We start from the raw sequence: 21,148 nt of genomic DNA on the forward strand, positions 1-21,148 counted from the left end.
CAGGAAACGATGGCAGTATTAAAGTGTAAAGCAGATTAGAAATGTATTCACACGAAAAGAAGAGACTTCAATGTCAATCCATGACGCGTTTTGCTCCACATGGGAGCTTGGTCACATGATGCGCCCCAGAATGCATTACCAATTTATAGTAAACCTAAAAGTAGGTCAAAAAGAATTATAAAGACACACCTCTAAAGTGAAAGAAAATAAGACATACTATTGAGGAAAACACCGCTGATAAATAAGCAATTTAATGTAGAAAAGCTAATTAATATAAATTAAACCATCAAATTAATATGGTTATACATTTGGCAAGAAAATCAAGACTGTGTCAAATATCAAAGTAGAGAACTTAAAAAATATAGAATGGCGACAAGTGACATAAACTAATCATTCTAAAATAGAAATAAGTTCATTCTCCATAATGCAATTCCTGAAAAAAATCGAGAATAGATTTTTCATATAGTCGAAAGGAATTTTTCATGCCAAAGAAAAGCCTAATTCACATCTATATACAAATGCAGGCGGCGTCCATATTAAACAGGTTAAAGTGCTATGTACAATAGAAAGCTTAATTACGTGATTCAAAGAGTGAAATGAATATTTACACAAAAATATCTATCTATGTTACGTGTTTACAGCTAAGGAGATAACTGAAAAGAGAACACAAAACATTTCCTAATTTGTGGCAGCTAAATTATATACAAAAACAAAGTGAGGGCAAATATGCAATTATATACAAAATTGACATTGATGCATCAAAAACAGATGAAGAAACTAACAAATACAGAAAGATGCCATTACAGTTCAAGCTAGAAGTCATGCATCTGAACAATATGATGGAGATAGTTCTTATACAGCATTTTAGAATTGCTTAAAGCTTGATAAGGAAGATACACAAAGGACCTATGTATTATGTAGTTTAGAGGAAATTATAGAAGTCTTCAGTTAAGTTTAATCCATTGGGGGCTCTGGTGTCGAGAGATAGAATAAAGTGGGATTCTTTCTATTTTAACAATCTTTCTCGGTTCCCACCCCGTCCGGGATATGGAACAGAACTTAAGACAGTGTATTCAAGGTCCTTAAGTTGGTTATTATAAATAGCCTTGAAATGTCTCGCAACCGGATAGTTGGAGTCAGAATTCACTATCGCCCTTCTGTTCTGCAGAATGCGTTTATGCACAGGGAGTTTAGTACTCTCTATGTATTCAAGGTTGCAGGTGCACTTAAGTTTGTAAATAACAAACTCCGACCTGCATGATAAATATTCTTGAATAGGAATTTTAACCTCATTAAATGCTGTTACATAGTGGGTGCTGTTCCTAGCAAATGTGCAAGCACGACAAGACGTGCATTTAAAGAATCCCTTTTTACTGAGCCAAGACTTTTTGGATGGAACCTCAGTCATAGGTCTGTCTAGGGCATCACGCATAGATGGTGCCCTCCTTAATGTAATAGCTGGTAAGCTAGGCAGAATAGGTCCCAAGATGTTGTCAGTCAAGACAATAGGCCATTCCGCACAAATAATACGGCGGATGGTCCTTTCTTGGGCACAAAAGGTGGTGACTAATCTGACTTCAATGGTGTTCTTAATGGGATCTTTAGGAGTAAGCAAAGTGTCCCGATCAAGTAGCTTTACTTTACTCAAGGCTTGATCCAGGACTTTCTTGGTGTAACCCCTACTCCGGAATCGCTCAACTGATTCAGCTAAGCAAGGGTCAGCTGTTGCCCTATCACTACATATCCGGCTGTGTGTGTGTGTGTGTGTGTGTGTGTGTGTGTGTGTGTGTGTGTGTGTATGTATGTATGTGTATATATATATATATATGTATATATGTGTGTGTGTGTATATATATATATATATATCAGTGGAAGGCTTTCTCATCGCATCCTGCTCTGTGTCCGCAGTCAAGATTACCTGTACACCCTTCACTATTCACCGACTCGAGTTGCCGTGAACATAAGGCTTCTTGGAGTTGCAGTCCTGAAACTCAAACGGACTACAACATGTGTGCCTAATTGCCAGGGGGAGGAGCGGATTACGCCAGCAATATACTTTAAATAGCAGGAATGAACTTACACTGATGAGGGCTTCCGGTGTTGGACGCTGAAGAAGGCGTCATGCCGAAATGCATCTGCCGCCACTGGGACTGCCTGGTTTCCAATAAAGCTTGTCTTACCTGTTCCCCTTCGGCTCCTGCTTCATTCTTTTGGAGGAAGATTTGCTGTCATATATTCTGTGTGTGCCAGTAGCACAGTACAGAAGCACCGCCACATTCGGGGTCTGGACTACTGCGGGCTCTTGCTTCACGGCTTTTACAGTTTCCAGGGATGGACAGTCCAATACTCGCTTCGCTTCTAGGGGGCCCAGAGCAGTTGAGGTATTGCACCTCATTTTGGACAGTTGTGCTTCCCGCATTTTGGTCCCTGCATATGGGACTCGCTGTTTGTGAAGCTGTGGCGGTATAAGGGGACTCGAGGACGGCCACGTTGGTTCTGGGGCAGTGGAAGGCTTTCATAGCATCCTGCTCTGTGTCCGCAGTCAAGATTACCTGTACACCCCTCACTATTCACCGACTCGAGTTGCCGTGAACATAAGGCTTCTTGGGAGTTGCAGTCCTGAAACTCAAACGGACTACAACAGGTGTGCCTAATTGCCAGAGGGAGGAGCGGATTACGCCAGCAACATACTTTAAAAAGCAGGAATGAACTTACACTGATGAGGGCTTGCGGTGTTGGGCGCTGAAGAAGGCGTCATGCCGAAATGCATCTGCCGCCACTGGGACTGACTTGTTTCCAATAAAGCTTGTCTTACCTGTTCCCCCTGGCTCCTGCTTCGTTCTTTTGGAGGAAGATTTGCTGTTATATATATCTATATCTCTCTATCTCTCTAACGAGGATACAGTCGACAAACTTCATCGACGAAGACCTCGTCGGAGAGCGCGCCATCGACGACGGAACCGTCGACGAAGATACCGTCGACGAAACCACCATCATCGTCGACTATTAAAACTCAGTCGTCGACGACACCGTCGACTACACCATCGTCGACGCCATGGAAACAATCGGACTTGATTTCTCCGTTGTCAGCTGCCAGCCAGCCGCCTACAAAAAAGAGCACAAAACAACCTATAACCCCTGATTTAACATCTCCAAGTAGGGTGCAAAAGCTACCCCCGTCACATATATTACAGGACGAGGAATCAGATGAAGACCAGTACGGACAGGCCAACAGTCCTTCGGATCTCATAGTAAAGTGCCAAAGCACCGATGAAGAGGTAGATGAGATGGTTTTTACAGAAGAGGCTGAACATGTCCAGACGGAGGTTACACCTATGGTGTGCCTTCCGGTGTCTATAGTTTCAGACTTACGGTTCTTGATCCAATACTATAAGCAGCGCTTTCCTGAACCAACCACTGCCCCTTCAACAGAAGCAAATCCAGTTACATCTGGACCGACACCATCCTCACGTCCTAGACCATCACCTTTGGTGATCCGTCAGGAAAGAGAACCAGTGCACAATGTCCCATCTTCTGACAAAGAAGTCGAAGAACCAGAAGAGGGAGAGGTTCGGGACGACCAGTCCGACCATAGGGATGATGACTACATCGCTCAATCTCCGGGCTCTCCTGAACCTGCTACTTCGGACTCACCGCCAGTGGACATTGGCGGATTTCACAATTTGGTGGAGAGAGCGGCCACGAGATTCCATATGAAAATGGAATCCCATGAAACAGACTGCTTCCTATATGATTTTAAAGACCCTGTTAGGAAAACAACAAGATCCATTCCTATCAAGCACATATGGGAACAGGGAAAACAGCTGATGCAGACACCAGCCTCGGTCTCCGCAGTAGTTCCACGGCTGGACAAAAAGTATAAGGCACCAACAACAGCAGCAGCCTGCCTTACTGGGCATCCCAAGCCAGATTCAGTTGTTACCCAGGCATCACAAAAGAACTTGAGGAATCCGGCTTATCCAGTATTTGGGTGTCTTTCATAGATTCACATGCCTGAATCATTCCCCGTCGCCGAGACGGGAGCCTCCGGTACATAAAAAAGTAATGTCCTAAGGACATACATAGAGAATATAGGCCGAAGGGCCTCCCCTTTGGGGCCTTTCCACGTCCTTATGTAAAAAAGGACCGAACTCTCATCGTTAGCCAATCAGCTCCGACCTCCCTCTAGAACCTTCCCGGGAGGAGCCTCAGTCCCTCAGATTTTCTACCGCACGTTGTGCTAGGGAGTCTCCAACCTGAGCTCTTCAGGTTTTCCTGACTTCGAAGTCTCAAACTTCGCTGAAGTACACTTTGTACGGAAAAGTTATATATCCTATCTTCGACTACATGTCGGAATCTGATAAGAAAGCTTCGTCCATGGCGGACTCGCAGAAGAAAGCCCTCCTAAGGGCCTGTTCCTCCTGCGGCAAGCAACGGATTCAAGCGGAGGACAAGCACGACCTGTGCTTATATTGCCTGTACCCTGACCACGTCACTGACAAGTGTAGGGTGTGTAGAGCCTTCCCAAAGAAGACTGTTAAGGAAAGGGAAACTCGCCTCCGCGAATGGCTCGACAGGCTTAAGGTCCGAGACACTCTGGAATCTTCCGAGGGTAGTGTCTCCGCGACCTCTAAAGTCTCCAAGAAGAGACCCAGGGTGCAGTCCCCTGGAGAGACAGACACTCCTCCTAAGAAGGCGCACAGGAAACCTTCGGAGGCACGTTCCACCACCTCCTCCGTGTCTGTTAAGGATGGCCAGAGGTTCAAGAAGCCCGCTCCATCTACTAAGCGGACCACCTCGGTCACGACCACTGTGTCGACCACTACGGCCTCATCACCCTCCGCGAAGGCCACGACGACCACCACTGCGTCCTCAGGCGCACCGGTCTCCTCGACCATTCCTCTGAAACCTTCATCCAGTACGAATACAAAATCCAGTACGAATACCAAGTCATCGTCACCTAAGAGGTCTAAATCTACAAGTACACCTTCGCCAAAAACATCTCATACCGAAGGATCGTCACCTAAACGGTCGAGGTCAAGTTCAAAAGGCACGCCTTCGACAACGATATCTCAAGTCCAAGGCCCTACCACCAGTAAGCCGGCGAAACTCTTATCCCCGCAAAATTTGACGCCATCGACCCTAACGGAGGTGCCCAAGTCACCAACACACACGGCGGGCGCGCCATCTTCACGCGCGTCGTCGGAAGAGACCCCGGCGCCATCTTGGAAAGAATCGAGATTGGTCGAAGCCTCTATTCACTCGATTCCAACGCCCTCGGTTCACCCTAAGGTGGAGTTGGCACCCGAGCAAGAACAGGAGACACTCCAGAGTGAGGAGTCAGACGAGGAACAGGAGGTTCACGAGGAACACCAGGACGTCCACGAGATCCGGGACGAACTTATATATCAGGGGCGCTCCCGGAACGTCGACACGGTGAACACCCCGATGATCTGTTTACCGCTGTCCCTGGTCAACGATTTGAAATCCCTGGTGCAGGACTATAAACAACGGTTCCCGGACGCCGACAGCGGCACCCACGTGCCAGTCACCCAGGCGCAACCATCGGCCTCGCAACCTTCCGCTCCCCAGGCCCGTCCTCGGAACCAACCCCAACCTCGCACTCGACCGCAAACTCAGGCGGAGGACTCGTCGGAAAGCGAGGAGGAGGAGACGGACTTAGAGGAAGGCGAGGTGCAAGACGCCGCCTCGGACCACAGAGACGACGATGCCGATGCTGCGTCATCACACCATTCGTCTGCCCCGGCATCCCCGCGACCGCGCCACTCTGAGGCGGCGGACGTGGGAGGTTTTCACAAACTGGTGGACAGAGCTGCAAAGAGGTTTCACATGGCAGTGGAATCCGCGGAAACGGAATGCTTCCTCCATGATTTCAAGGAACACAGCCAGAAATTGGCCAAGTCTATTCCACTTATAGACTTTCTGTGGGAACAGGGCAAGAAGCTGATGCTCACGCCTGCTTCGGTGCCTGCGGTGGTTCCGCGCCTAGACAAGAAATATAAGGCCCCGAACACCGCACCTGCCTGCCTGACCGGCCACCCCAAACCGGACTCGGTTGTGACGCAGGCGGCCCAAAAACAATCCCGCAACCCTTCCTCGCCGCTGTCCGCGCCCCCTGACAAGGAAGGTAGGAAGCTGGACACCATAGGCAAGCGGTTCTCTACCGCGTCCGCCATGACCATCAAGGTAGCGAATTCCATCGCCCTCCTTGGCCGCTACAACCGCCAGCTATGGGAAGACATAGCTCCTTATCTACAAAGTCTGCCAGCCGCGGTCCAGGACGAGGTGAAAGCTCTTCTAGCGGAAGGACAAAACTCCGCGGCAGAACTTATCGACTGCGCCATCGACGCAGCCATGACGGGATTCCGCCAGTTGGCCGGGGCTGCCGTGCTCCGCCGCCAAGGCTGGCTCAAAGCAACGTCCTTTCGGCAGGAGGTCCAATCTAAGGTGCTGGACATGCCGTTCGACGGTCAATTCCTCTTTGGAGAGAAGATAGACGAAGCGCTCCAGGCCATCAAGAAGGACACCGATACGGCGAGAGCTCTGGGCTCCCTACAGTCCCGGAACCAATCCTTTCGGGGGGGCCGCTCCAGAGGTCAGTACTCCTACAGGGGTTCCTACCAAAATCGATCGTCCTATTCCTACAACAACAGGAACCAGCCCCAGCACAAACAACAGTCCCGTCAGTCGTCCTATGGGAGGTCGTCCTTCAGAGGCAAATCCGCCAAGAAGGGCGCTGGCGGCCGCCAGTGACCATTTACTCCAGCCAGTCCCACCACCGTCTCAATCCTTTCGAATTGGAGGAAAACTGTCCCACTTCCTCAAAAATTGGCAAAAAATCACTACGGATCGGTGGGTGCTGCAAATAATTCAATTTGGACATTCCCTCGAACTGGTCAACACCCCTCCCAACACTCCGCCGCTGAAGCGTGCTCACAAACACCTGCACCTCCTTCTCCAGGAAGTATCCGCCATGTTGGTCGAAGGAGCCATCGAAAGAGTCCCAAAGTCCCAGAAGGGGAAGGGTTTTTATTCCCACTTCTTCCTAGTCCAACAGAAAGGGGACAAGTGGAGGCCGATCTTAGACCTTCGGGCGCTCAACGCCTTCCTGCGGAGTCAATCCTTCCGGATGGTCACAATCCAGGAGATCCTGGGAGCACTGGAAAGAGGAGACTCGATGGTCTCCCTGGACTTACAGGATGCCTACTACCATATCCCCATCCTTGTAAGGCACAGGAAGTACCTACGGTTCGAAATAGCAGGCAGACATTACCAGTTCAAGGTTTTGCCTTTCGGCCTCAAATCCGCACCACGTATCTTCACGAAGTGCTTAGCGCCAGTGGCGGCCTTCCTGCGGCAAAGGGGTCACCAGGTCTTCCCCTACCTGGACGACTGGCTAGTGAAGGCGCCTTCCCCGGAAGGTACGACGGCTTCATCCAACGCCTGCAGCGCTCTTTTTCAACAGCTGGGTCTGACGATCAACCTCAAGAAATCCTGCACTACCCCTTCAACGAGGATCACCTTCCTAGGGGCTACCCTAGACACGAAGCGCGCGAAGGCTTTCCCCTCAGAGGACAGGACCAACAAAATACTGTCCCTGGCCGCGGCGGTGGCCAAGAAGCCTCGCATCAAGGTACGGACATTCACCTCCTTGCTAGGGATGATGTCTTCATGCATTCTCCTCATACCACACTGCAGGCTCCGCATGCGGCCCCTGCAGGAGGCGCTGGCGAGGCAATGGAAACAGAGTTCCGGCTCCTTCGAGGACATTATCACGATCACACCGGCCATCACAAAGGCCCTTCTGTGGTGGAGAAACAGAACTCACCTGACGGCCGGATTGCAGTTCCTCCTGCCACCGGCACCACTGGTCATCACGACAGACGCCTCACTGGAAGGCTGGGGAGCAGTCCTGTTGGACCTTCTCGTCAGCGGAAAATGGGACGCCCAGGAGAAACAACTACACATCAACCTGCTGGAACTAAGAGCGGTGTATCTGGCTCTGCAGGCCTTCCTGCCACGTATCGGCACTTCCCCGGTGCTCGTCAAAACAGACAACACCACGACGATGCACTACCTGAACAAACAGGGGGGAACGCGATCTCTCTCTCTCTCACGAGAATCGCGGAAAATCTGGAACTGGTTGGTGGCGCACGGACTCTCCCTCAAAGCGGAGTACGTTCCCGGGAAGGACAACACTATCGCGGACGCCCTCAGCAGACAGACCTCTCTCTCCCACGAATGGGAGCTGGACGGCGACACGGTAGCCCACGTCTTCTCGCAATGGGGGACTCCGAGGATCGATCTCTTCGCGACGGCAGGGAACGCCAAATGCCAAAGCTACGCAAGCTGGCATCCCCAACAGGGGTCACTGGGAAATGCTTTTTCCATCGGCTGGTTCAGCGTGTTTGCGTACGCTTTTCCTCCGTTCCCGCTGATACCGAGGCTCCTCCGGAAGATGAAGACGGAACCGTGCACCCTGATACTGATTGCTCCGTACTGGCCGAGACAACATTGGTTCTCGGACCTGCTTCGCCTGTCCATCAGGCCCCCGATTCACCTGCAACACCCGAACCTCTTAACGATGTCCGGAGGCCAGGTACACCACCCGAACCTCCGTTCGCTCAACTTATCGGCCTGGCTCCTGAGCACCGAGAGTTCGGAGACCTAGAGATCCCGCAGGACTGCAGGGCAGTACTAGCCAAGGCGAGGGCGGGCAGCACGAACAAAACCTACTCGCTGAAGTGGAAAAGGTTCTGCCTGTGGTGTTCGGAACACGACTTACACCCCCTCCGGGTCACCCCGGTGCAGCTGCTACCGTACCTCCTCCACCTGGCTCAATCGGGGCTGGCTCACGCCTCCATTAAGGTTCATCTGGCTGCGATTTCAAGATTCACCAGGACCCCATCTGGACCCTCCCTATGGTCCAGTCGACTGATAAAGCAATTTCTGAAAGGGCTCTACAGATCCTTTCCGAGGCCTCGGAAAGTCCCTCCAACCTGGCAGTTGAACTTGGTGCTCAACCAACTCATGAAACACCCATTCGAGCCCATACACCGGGCCTCACTCAAACACCTTTCCTGGAAAACGGCACTCCTGCTAGCCCTGACGTCAGCCAGACGAGTCAGCGAACTTCAGGCGCTGTCTATTCAGGAACCGTATCTCCAATTCAGGCACGACCGGGTGGTGCTCAGGCCCAACCCTAAATTCATCCCTAAGGTGCCGTCGGACTTTCACCTGAACGAACCAATTGTCCTCAAGTCGTTCTTTGCGAACCCTTCCACAGCAGCGGAAAGAGCGCTGCATTCCTTGGACCTTAAAAGGTGTCTCAAATTCTACTTGGACAGGACCAAAGACGTCAGAAAGTCTTCTCAACTCTTTGTAGCCTACAGCAACCCACGCATGGGGTTGCCCTTGACGAAACAGAGCATCTCCCGCTGGATTTCTTCAGCGATTGCTTTCTGCCATGATCAGGCCGGACGGCCTTTGACGGACCGAGTGGCTGCCCACTCTACCAGAGCGATGTCAACGTCAGCGGCGCTCTTCGCTGGAGTGACGATCCTGGACATCTGCAGAGCGGCGACCTGGAAGTCCCCGCACACCTTCTCCAGACACTACTGCCTGGACATCGAACTGCAGAAGGACGCTGCAGTGGGACAAGCGGTGCTGCGCCATCTCTTCCAATAAGGTGAGCCTTACCTCGTCCCGCCATCCAGGTATGCACATTCTTCATGGTCTTTGTTTATCTCTGCTGTATGCATGACTGTATAGTACCATGTTTCTCTCACATTGTCTGTGATTTATACAGGCCTGCTGATTGTAGGAATGTGCTTTACCACTATGCATGTGTAACTGCTAACTACTCTGATTCAGGCATGTGAATCTATGAAAGACACCCAAATACTGGATAAGAAATGCGTTACTTACCTGTAACAGCAGTTATCCAGTATTGGTGTCTTTCATAGATTCACATGCACCCCTCCCGCCTCCCCGGTAAGGACTCACGTACCTCTATGTCTACAGTGCGACACCCTAGCTGGGTGCGTACGAAAATCTGAGGGACTGAGGCTCCTCCCGGGAAGGTTCTAGAGGGAGGTCGGAGCTGATTGGCTAACGATGAGAGTTCGGTCCTTTTTTACATAAGGACGTGGAAAGGCCCCAAAGGGGAGGCCCTTCGGCCTATATTCTCTATGTATGTCCTTAGGACATTACTTTTTTATGTACCGGAGGCTCCCGTCTCGGCGACGGGGAATGATTCAGGCATGTGAATCTATGAAAGACACCAATACTGGATAACTGCTGTTACAGGTAAGTAACGCATTTCATCCCCATTGTCAGCTCCACCGGACAAAGAGGGCAGGAAGCTTGACAGTATTGGCAAACGCTTCTCCACCACGTCGGCCATGACTGTGAAAGTGGCTAATTCCTCCTTCTTACCAGAGCAAATCCTCATATTCCTATAACCAAGGCAGATCGCAATATCAACAGCGACAACAGCAACAAGGTTGTCGGACCTCGTATGGAAGGTCTAACTACAGGGGAAAAAATCATAGGAAAACCGCTGGCGGACGCTAATGACCTTTTCCAACAGCCAGTCCGTCCACAATTTCATTTTTTCAAACTTGGAGGAAAACTAACACACTTCCTCGACAATTGGAGATCAATTACAACGGATCGGTGGGTGCTCCAATTGATCCAATTCGGACATTAGTTAGAATTCAATTCCCCCGACTACTACTCCTCGCAAGCTTCAACACAGGCGTCTACGATTACTCCTTCAAGAGGTCTCTTCAATTTTAAAGAAAGAAGCAATAGAGCGAGTACCAGCAGCTCACAGAGGAAAGGAATTCTATTCCCGCTTCTTTCTAATACAAAAGAAAGGGAAGAAATGGAGGCCCATCCTAGACCTCAGGGCACTCAACACATTCTTCCGTATGATGACTATCCAAGAGATCTTGGGGTCACTAGAGGAAGGAGACTTTGACGTCTTTAGACCTGCAAGACGTATACTACCACATCCCTATTCACAAAGGCCACAGGAAATTTCTCAGATTCGCAGTGGCAGGTCCGCACTATCCATTCTGTGTCCTCCCATTCGGCCTCAAGTCGGCACCCAGAATTTTCACCAAGTGCCTCTCCCCAGTGGCAGCCTTCCTACGTCAGCAAGGACACCAAGTATTCCCATACCTGGACGACTGGCTGGTAAAAGCACCATCTTTGAAAGGCGCAGTCAAGTCTTCCAGCGCCTGTCTCCATCTTTTCCAGCAACTGGGTCTGACGCTCAACCACGAGAAGTCATCCTTACAGCCCTCCAGAGTTCTTACCTTTCTGGGGGCGACATTGGATACGGAATGTTCAAAAGCATTTCCATCTCAGGAAAGGAAGCACAAGCTTATCACTCTGGCCACCGCAGTTGCCTCGAGGAAAAACTTTGCCGGTCCGCACTTTCAAGTCCCTCCTGGGGATGATGTCCTCATGTATCCTGCTTATTCCACACTGTCGGCTCAGAATGCGCCCTCTGCAGGAGGCCTTAACCAGGCAATGAACTCAGAGCACAGGCTCTTTCGAGGATCGCATTGTGGTAACACAGCAAATGTCCAAAGCCTTGCTATGGTGGAGGTCGTCCAAAAACCTCTCGCAAGGACCAACATTCCTGCTGCCTGCAGCCCCACACGTGATAACTACGGATGCCTTCCTAGAGGGTTGGGGAGCGGTCCTTCAAGAGCTGCAGATCAGCGGCAAGTGGACGGACCAAGAAAAGCCGCTCATATCAATCTCCTAGAGCTGAGGACAGTTTTTCTATCTCTGCAAGCTTTCCTATCGCGCATCCAGAACTACACAGTGCTTGTCAGGACCGACAACACTACGAAAATGCACTACTTGAACAAACAGGGTGGAACTCGTTCGCTCACACTATCTCGTGAATCGCAGAAAATCTGGAACTGGCTTGTGCTCCACAGTATCACGCTGTCAGCGGAGTATGTCCCAGGCAAGGACAACATCATAGCAGATGCTCTAAGCAGACCGAGATCGCTGTCCCACAAATGGGAGCTGGAACAAGAAGTGCTGGATCACATCTTTTCGGAATGGGGAAGATCGCAGATCAACCTTTTTGCCACCTGGGAGAACGCCAAATGCTGCAACTTCGCAAGTTGGCATCCCCAACTGCGGTCCCTCGGAAATGCATTTTCCATCGCATGGCGCAACGTGTTTGCGTACGCATTTCCGCCATTTCCCCTGATACCAAGAGTCCCCTGATACCAAGAGTCCCCTGAAAAATGAAGACAGAACACTGCACCCTGATTCTGATTGCCCCGTTCTGGCCGAGGCAGCATTGGTTCACGGACCTCTCGCCTCTCAGTCCACCCGCCAATCCGTCTGGGCCAACATCCGTCCCTGCTCACGATGTCCAACGGCCAGGTACAGCACCCGAATCTGAAATCTCTCATATTATCGGCTTGGCTCCTGAATACCGAGAGTTCTGTCAACTAGACATTCCGCAGGAGTGCAAAGATGTCCTCGCAAAAGCAAGAGCAGAGAGCACGAATAAGACCTATTCGTTAAAATGGAAACGCTTTTGCATTTGGTGTAAAGACAAAGATCTACATCCCTTTAAGGCTACTCCGGAGCAGTTACTACCATATGTGCTACACCTGGCACAGGCGGGACTTGCGCATGCCTCTATCAGAGTACATTTGGCAGCAATTTCTCGCTTTACAAGAACTTCAAAACCTGGTCACACAGGTTAATAAAACAATTCCTTAAGGGGCTTTACAGATCCTTTCCTCGCCCACGGAGAGTTCCATCAACATGGCATCTTAATGTGGTCCTCAACCAGTTGATGAAGCACCCTTTCGAGCCTATTCACAGAGCAGATGTCAAATACATCTCCTGGAAAACAGCCCTTCTTTTGGGCCTGACCTCAGCAAGAAGGGTCAGCGAACTACAGGCTCTTTCAATACAAAATCCCTTCATGCAGTTCAAAGAAGACAGAGTGGTTTTAAGAACTAACACTCGATTTATTCCTAAGGTCCCGTCGTACTTTCATTTAAATGAACCTCTAGTCCTCCGATCCTTCTTCCCAAATCCAAGCACTGCAGCTGAAAGATCTCTCCACTCTTTGGACCTGAAGAGGTGTCTTAAATTTTACCTCAACAAGACAAAACATTTTAGGAAAACGAACCTGCTTTTCATCGCTTTCAGTAGACCAAGAAAAGGCATGCCGCTTTACAAGCAAGGTATTTCACAATGGATATCTTCGGCAATTGCCTTTTGCCACGACAAAGCAGGACGTCCGTTACACTCCAAAGTAAGAGCTCATTCTACAAGAGCTGTGTCCACATCGGCAGCGCTCTTTGCTGGGGTGCCAATATTGAACATTTGCAGGGCAGCAACCTGGAAGTCGCTGCATACCTTCACCAGGCACTACTACCTGGATACAGAACTGATGCAGGATGCAGCAGTAGGCCAGGCTGTGCTTCGCCATCTATTCCAGTGATGTGAGCCTTCCTCCTTCCCGCCATCCTTCGCTGGTATGCACATTTATTTACTTATTACTTGTTACTTGTTACTTGTTGATGGCTTTTAGTAGTATGATATGTATTATCTAAGACTACTGTATGCTGTTCCATCAGAAATGTGCATAATGTACTGCTTACTACTCTGATTCAGGCATGTGAATCTATGAAAGACACCCATAATAATGGATAGGAAATGCGTTACTTACCTGTAACTGCATTTATCCAGTATTGGTGTCTTTCATAGATTCACATGCAACCCTCCCGCCTCCCCTGAAAGGACTCACTTCTTTCTCTGACAAGTATTACGCCTACCTAGCTTGGTGCGAACGAAAATCTGAGAGACTGAGGCTCCTGACCGGAAGGTTCTAGAGGGAGGTGGTAGCTGATTGGGTACCTTCTGGAGTTTGGTCCTTTTTACAAAAGGACATAGATAGGCTACTAAGGCAAGGCCCTTAGGCCTACTTTTCTGTATGTATGTCTATAGGACATTACTCTTCTATGTACCGGAGACTCCCGTCTCAACGACGGGAAATGATTCAGGCATGTGAATCTATGAAAGACACCAATACTGGATAACTGCAGTTACAGGTAAGTAACTCCTTTCTTTCTTAAAATAACCCTCACCCACCAAAAGGTCCCTTGGTGGCATGGTTCTTCCCGCCCGCTGCAGGACACGGTGTGCTACAACCAACTGAGAGGGGGAGCGCTTTCTGGAAGGTGTTGGCTATATTACTAAAAGATTGGAGTGAAAGGGTCAGTGAGACCGTGAACAAAATTCTAAAAAATACATGGCCACTAGGGACCGAAACTTTATTGAATCCTGTGACTGGTATTGTTTAAAATAAGGGTGTTGGAGGTGCACAATATATTGAAAAAAAATGTAGAACCCTCACCCGACCCCATCCAATACCTTCTGGGAATAGATGGGGTGGTGGAAGCAGAGGCCCATGTGGTTCGTGAGGAAGCTGGGGACACTGCCTTGAGGAAAAGGCAGATGCCATTGTTTATGGTGTGAAGCTTCTTGGAGGTGTGAAAGCTTAAGCTGTAGTGGATGAGGTGAGACGTTTAACAATGTCTCAACATTGGCAAAATTAACAAATCAAGTATTAATCCAACAGATAAGTGTGTTGCATAACATTAGATACCATTGCATTGCGTTATATGGCATTGCATATCAAAACATTGTATTGCACAAACTCTTGAACAACCTAAACATTGCAGGACAGCTGGCTAAGTAAGGTTGCCTAGTAGTGTATGACATGTATGTGTTACAAGTCTACTAAGCCGGTGATAAATTTGTGATGTGGGTTGGCTCAGTATAGGCCCAGATATGGCTTGTATAACACACTTAATTGATATGTACAACACACTATATGGTTTGTATATCTTGTATAGTTCACTGTATATCTAGCTTCTATATCACATTAAAGTTCTCATCTACATGTATATAAAATTATATTTACACTTTTGTTAAATGTAAAAAGGATCCTTTTTGCTTCATGAATCTGCTTTCATTCTCCTTTTTTTCTCATAGATTTATTGCACCTAGGCCCTTGTTATGTGACTCCCTGTATTGTTGTTCTGTCTTCTCCTGCTTTTCCTTGCTTTTATGCTCTACTTCCTTCCCCATGTTTTCTTAAGTTCTACTTCCTTTTCCCCCTGCCTGTCTCCCCTTACCTATCTTGTGTGTTTTGTTCTCTGACAGCTCACTGGTTGCCTATTTCTCCCACTTGTTTCTTTGCTATGGCTGTCCACATCTTGCATAATAAAAACGGAGACATAGTTCCAATTCAGTGTCTAACAGTGGTTCCTGCTCTTTTAGCCGACTCTGTGGAAGCCCTAGCCCTGCTGTGTGGCCAGATGTCATCAAGCTGCCATACTTCAATACAATGAAGCCCAAGAAGCAGTACAGACGACGCCTACGGGAGGAATTCGCTTTGTGAGTGGGTTATCAAATCCTTTTTTGTGGCCTAAAAGCCTTTTGTGTATATTGCTTTTTGTGTTTTTAAAGGTATATTTTCAACGTGTGGTAATAGAATGAAAATCTTCTTGTGGCTCTTCGTATTGTTTACATATTTGTGGCTAATAATCCCGATGTTTCTTTTGATGGATATTTAGCATTCCTTCTCCAGCTCTGGATCTGCTTGATCACATGCTCACCCTCGATCCCAGCAAACGGTTTACAGCAGAGCAGTCACTGCAGAGTGAATTTCTGAAGGACGTAGATGTTAGCAAGATGGCACCCCCTGAGTAAGTGTGCTAAATGTTTACTTTTGATAACACTGGGTTGTAGCTCAATGAGAATGTGTCATTTTGACCTTGGTCAACATTGTATGCAGGAAATGGAACTTTACTCAACTGTCTTGAGCAGATTTTCTAATAAGATGTTGATAGCTGAGTGTACATAACATTCTATTGAGTCTTTCTATCGTTATTTATTAGGCCTACTAGACCACGCCTTTTTGTCTTCCCGCCCTTTACCAGAGAGTTTAGTGCTTGAGACGACATAATGAAAACAGAACCCAAATTCCATTACTTCAGTATTGGAAATTTCATAGATTCACATGCTTGAATCATTCCCCGTCGTCGAGATTGGAGTCCCCGGTATAAAAAAATAGCAATGAAAAGCGGTTACAAACCAGAAACCAGGCCTAGGCCCATTCTAGTTTTATAACATATCCACCTCTTTTTGTAAAATAGACCAAATAAACAACCAATCAGATCATCATCCCCCTCTAAAACCCTCCTGAGAAGCTCAGACCTTCAGATTTTCTACTGCACGTTGTGCTAGGGAGTGTCCACTGAGCTCTGCTCAGTTATTCCTTATTCTTCTACTTTTGAGAAAATTCTTCAGCTGTATATTTCCGGATTAATGTACAATCTTAGTCTGTTCTCTATTTATCACGCCAGACAAGGAGAAAAAAGTCCTGTTTGAGGCTTATGAGCTGTATATCATATGATTTAGCCATCTGGTGTTGGGTCCGGATGTGTGCACTTTGTTTTTGTTCGAAGAAGTCTTTGCAGTCACAAGGTAGGCGGCGACTCCTTTCTGTGATAGTACGCATGGCCATAGACTCCATCCCCAGATTGCTTTTTTCTGCCATAGGGTTCGGATGTGTATTGCTGCGCTCTGGTTAGGTTTCGTTTTCAAACCCTCTCAACGGTATTGTCTTTTGATCACTGTTTCCCATTCGACGTGTATCGTGCACACTGTAAAAACCTTTGATCAGGATGTGAACGTGGGGGAAACGCGGGCTGGAAAATCAGGCAAGGAGGCCGGATGTAGTGGGCAATATCGGGTCTTTTATTCGAACACAAAAGTCGGTTTTCAGGAAACAGGGAAAACGAAAGGGAAGCTCCGAGGTAAGGCGTCTTGGTCCTCTTCTAGGCGGGGCTGAGGTCTTGGGTCTTCGGGGAGGTCCTCGGAGGTCAGGAAGAGAAAGAAATAAGGAGCCGTTAGTCCTGCTGGGTTTGTTAAAGCACAAACCGTTACCGACACCGGTGATTAAGTGAGGGACTCGGAAAAAGGACCGTGAGGGAAGGGAATCGGGAAGGAGGGGTAGGGAGGAAGAAAGAAGGGTGTCTTGTGGAAACTCGTGAAGGGAAGGACTAAATCTGAGTGATGTACAAGTGCGCAGGGTGCTATACAAGATTTTACGGTGAAGTCAGGTCTGGGTTGACTACGGAGGAATTCTATATACAGAGCACCTAGTGTGCTATAGTAGTGGATAGTTGGTACTCACGCTCCTCCGCAACTCTCCGTTGAGTTGCGGCCGCTCTTCAGCCACCTCCTGGGGACTCCACCAGTCTTCAGTCCACACGTCCGCTTCTTCGGTCGCCTGCTCGTCCTCCGCTCTGGTCCGAGTCTCCTGCCAGGAGATCGCTGCTCTGACGACGTCTGTCTGGAGTTCCGTCTTTTCCCTTTTCCGGTGCTGGAATCGAGGCGGTGCTTCCAGGGTCAGGGCGGAGTGCTTCCGGTAAGAGATCTCTTCTGGTTGGTTCCTGTAAAAAAGAGAGGGGTGGGGTTCTGGTTGTCATGGTTGCTTCCAAGGACGCCTCGGGGTAAGTGTCGGAGAAGGGCGATCGTCCGAGAACAGGAAGTCCAGGCGGGGTGCGCGAAGGGGTCGCATTGCACAGGTATTATGAGGCGGGCCTACCTGTGCCGACCACTCCAGAAGTCGATGGAACGAACTCCATTCAAGCTATGTCTCGTGTATTGTGCCAAGTTTCCACGGACTGACTTGCAAGAGGTCTGCAACCTGTGCTTATCCCTGGAACACGAAGAACAATCCTGCGAAGCGAGTGGATCATTCCGATCGAAGACCACCATCTGTGATAGTCGGGCTCGACGCCACGAGATGGAACGTGGCAGCGGCTCCGTGCCGGACAACTTCGGCGAAGACTTAGAACACCACCATCCTGCCATGGAAGCCGAAGAAGAAGAACTGGTCTCCGTGTCCGAAGCCAACTCTGACATGGAGGAAGACCTCAACTGTGTCAACTTACCGTGAGTACAGATCCCCATGTGCCCACTCAAACAAAAGGTAAGGCTACGGTATCACCCTTTATCTCAGGCTCTGGTCGACACCGAGAAAAAGTTTCAGATGCCCCACCCTCTAGCCCGGCTATGAAACATAAACACAAGCCTTCCAGCTCGTGTTCGAGCTGGCCCCATTCCGGTGCCAAACTAACACCTTCGGCACTGAAACCTAAAGAGAAACATGTGCAACTTACCACGCCGTCTGCCCAAAAGACACCTTTGACACCGAAAATCTCATAGCCGAAACCCTCCAAAACATGACTCTGAACCGAAACGCTCCACACCTAAAAGCTCAGAGCCGACACCGTCCGCTCCGAAAAGTTCAGAGCCGAAACATGCCACTCCGAAGACTCCACAGCCTAAACCGGCTAAAATTAAGCATTCGGATACCAAACACTCTGCACCCCAAGACACTGAGCCCAAATCTTTGATGCTGAAATCCACTCCTAGAGGAAAAGATACTCCCTCCAAAGAACTTCTATCCGAACACACACCTCTGGATCCAAAACAAAAAAGACTCTTCCCAAAAAACGGAAGTTAGACCTCTCAGGAGATGCCCCTATACCTATGAAGGAAAAAAGATATGGGTACTAACCCTTCTCTCCCTTACATACCTCCCTCTCCTCCTGATATACCCAATTTACACATTACACCTTCAAATTCACCACCTCCAATGTCACCTTACTCACAGGATGAGGATTATGGGAATTGATATGACGATCATCATACCCCACAAGATCCGAACATACCAGTTCAAGTTCAGGGATTTATATAGCGCACTACTCACCCAGAGGGTCTCAAGGCGCTTGGGGAAGGGGGGTTCAATTTTTGTCGAATAGCCAGGGTTTAAGTTCTTTTCTGAAGGAGATGTGGTTTTGAGTAAGGCGGAGGTGAGTGGGGAGTGAGTTCCAGGTCTTGGCCGCCAGAAAGAAGAAGGATCTGCCACCCATGGTGGATTTTCGGATGCGCGGGACTGCGGCGAGGGCTTGATTGGACGATCTAAGTTGGCGGGTGGGTGTGTAGAAGGACAGTCGAGTGTTGAGGCATTCGGGTCCTAGTTTGTAGAGTGCCTTGTGTGCATGGGTGAGAAGACAGAATGTAATTCTCTTGTTGACGGGAAGCCAGTGGAGGTCTTTTAGGTGTCCGGTGATGTGGTCTTGGCGAGGGATGTCCAATATGAGTCTCGCTGATGCGTTTTGGATGCGTTGGAGTTTTTTCTGTAATTTTGCTGTGATTCCGGCGTATTGTGTGTTACCATAATCCAGTCGACTCGTGACCAGTGCGTGGGTGACAGTCTTTCTTGTTTCGAGGGGGATCCAGCGGAAGATCTTTTTGAGAATACGAAGTACGTTGAAGCAGGAGGATGAGACTGCTTTGACTTGTCTGGACATCGAGAGAGAGGAGTCTAGGATGAAGCCCAGGTTGCGTGCGTGGTCTGTGGGTGTGGGTGCTGTGCCCAGAGCGGAAGGCCACCAAGAGTCGTCCCAGGCAGAGGGGGAGGATCCTAGGATGAACACCTCCGTTTTGTCTGAGTTGAGTTTTAGGCGGCTAGGTTTCATCCATTCGGCTACTTCTTTCATGCCTTCGTGAAGATTGGTTTTGGCGGTGTTAGAGTCTTTGGTGAGGGCAAGAATTAATTGGGTGTAGTCGGCGTAAGAGATGATGTTAAGGTTGTGTTGACGCGCGATGGAGGCGAGTGGACTCATGTAAACGTTGAAGAGGGTGGGACTGAGTGATGATCCTTGTGGTACTCCACAGATGACTTCAGTGGCCTCTGAGTTGAATGGGGGAAGTCGGACTCTACCGACGAGGTATTCAAAGACCCAGTTAGAGCCAGGATACTGACACCTACAGACCCTGTATACATAAAAGGTCCGTTATCTTTAGACTCACTTGTATCTAACGCCCGCAAGAGAGCTAACTCTCAAACTACAGGCGACGCCCCTCCTCCTGATAAGAATTCTAAACTTATTGATGCCTCTGGCAAGATAGTTGCTTCAAAGGCTACTAGTTATTGGCGTATTGCCAATGCTCAGGCTCTGTTAGCACGCTACAGCACTTCCATAAAGTGCACCTAGATGCAGCGGACACAGCTTCTTGTGCCATCAACACTAGCATACTGTTGCGGAGACACGCTTGGCTTCAAATCTATGGATTCAAGCAGGAGGTACAATCCTCCATACTTAATCAGCCCTTTGATAAAGAGCATCTTTTCGGGCAAACAGTAGATACTTCATTAGAAAAAATAAAGAAAGACACCGAAACTGCAAAATCCATGGAAGCCCTACAATTACCTTCTTGGAGGGGTTCCTTTCGTTGCTCCTTTTACAAGGGTGGCTCAAAAACAAAATCCCTCCTCCTCTTATAAAGAAAACAACCAATCTAACTCCTCCTGAGGCTATTTTGAGGAGGAAATAATAACAAAGGAAGAGGCAGAGGTAACTCCACCCGCACTTTCCCTTCCAATAAACAGTGACTTCTCTCCACTACCCGATCATTCCACTCCTGTCGGGGGATATCTCTCACAGTTCCTACCTGTCTGGGAGTCAATCACCTCAGACAAGTGGGTAATACAAATTATCCAACATGGTTATTGCCTTAAACTTACCAGCACTCCACCAACAAGCCTTCAGAGACAGCGTGCAATGTCACCAGAACAACTCACCCTGTTAAAACAAGAGGTCCTATCTCTGTTAGACAAACATGCAATAGAACTGGTCCCATTACCTCGTCAAGGGATGGGAGTGTACTCTCTATACTTTTTAATTCCAAAAAAAGACCGCTCCCTCAGGCCCATACTGGACCTCAGACAACTAAACCTCTACATTCAATCGGACCACTTCCACATGATCACCCTTCAACAGGTGCTCCCATTGCTTCAGCAAGGCGACTTTCTTTCCAGTCTAGAATTAAATGGACGTCTACTTCCATATTCCCATTCACTCAGCTCACACGAAATATCTCAGGTTCTCATTCAGGGGATACTCATCAATAGTCATAATCTATGAATAATCCCCACCTATGTGCGGGATCCCGGAGCTTATAGAAAATACATATAAATATATAT

At 48.7% G+C, this 21,148-nt stretch overlaps 1 protein-coding gene across 1 annotated transcript in view; it reads left to right on the forward strand.

Annotated features, from left to right (window-relative positions):
- CDK12 (cyclin dependent kinase 12) overlaps positions 1-21,148 on the forward strand; it is a 378,297-nt gene that overhangs the window by 204,760 nt on the left and 152,389 nt on the right. Inside the window, exons 10-11 of the mRNA XM_086924346.1 lie at positions 15,364-15,480; positions 15,660-15,791. Of these exons, the coding sequence (XP_086780472.1) occupies positions 15,364-15,480; positions 15,660-15,791 (249 nt within the window). The remainder of the gene's footprint in view (positions 1-15,363; positions 15,481-15,659; positions 15,792-21,148) is intronic.

The sequence above is a fragment of the Lissotriton vulgaris genome, chromosome 5, assembly GCF_964263255.1.
Source record: "Lissotriton vulgaris chromosome 5, aLisVul1.2, whole genome shotgun sequence".
Taxonomy (NCBI): Eukaryota; Metazoa; Chordata; class Amphibia; order Caudata; family Salamandridae; genus Lissotriton; species Lissotriton vulgaris.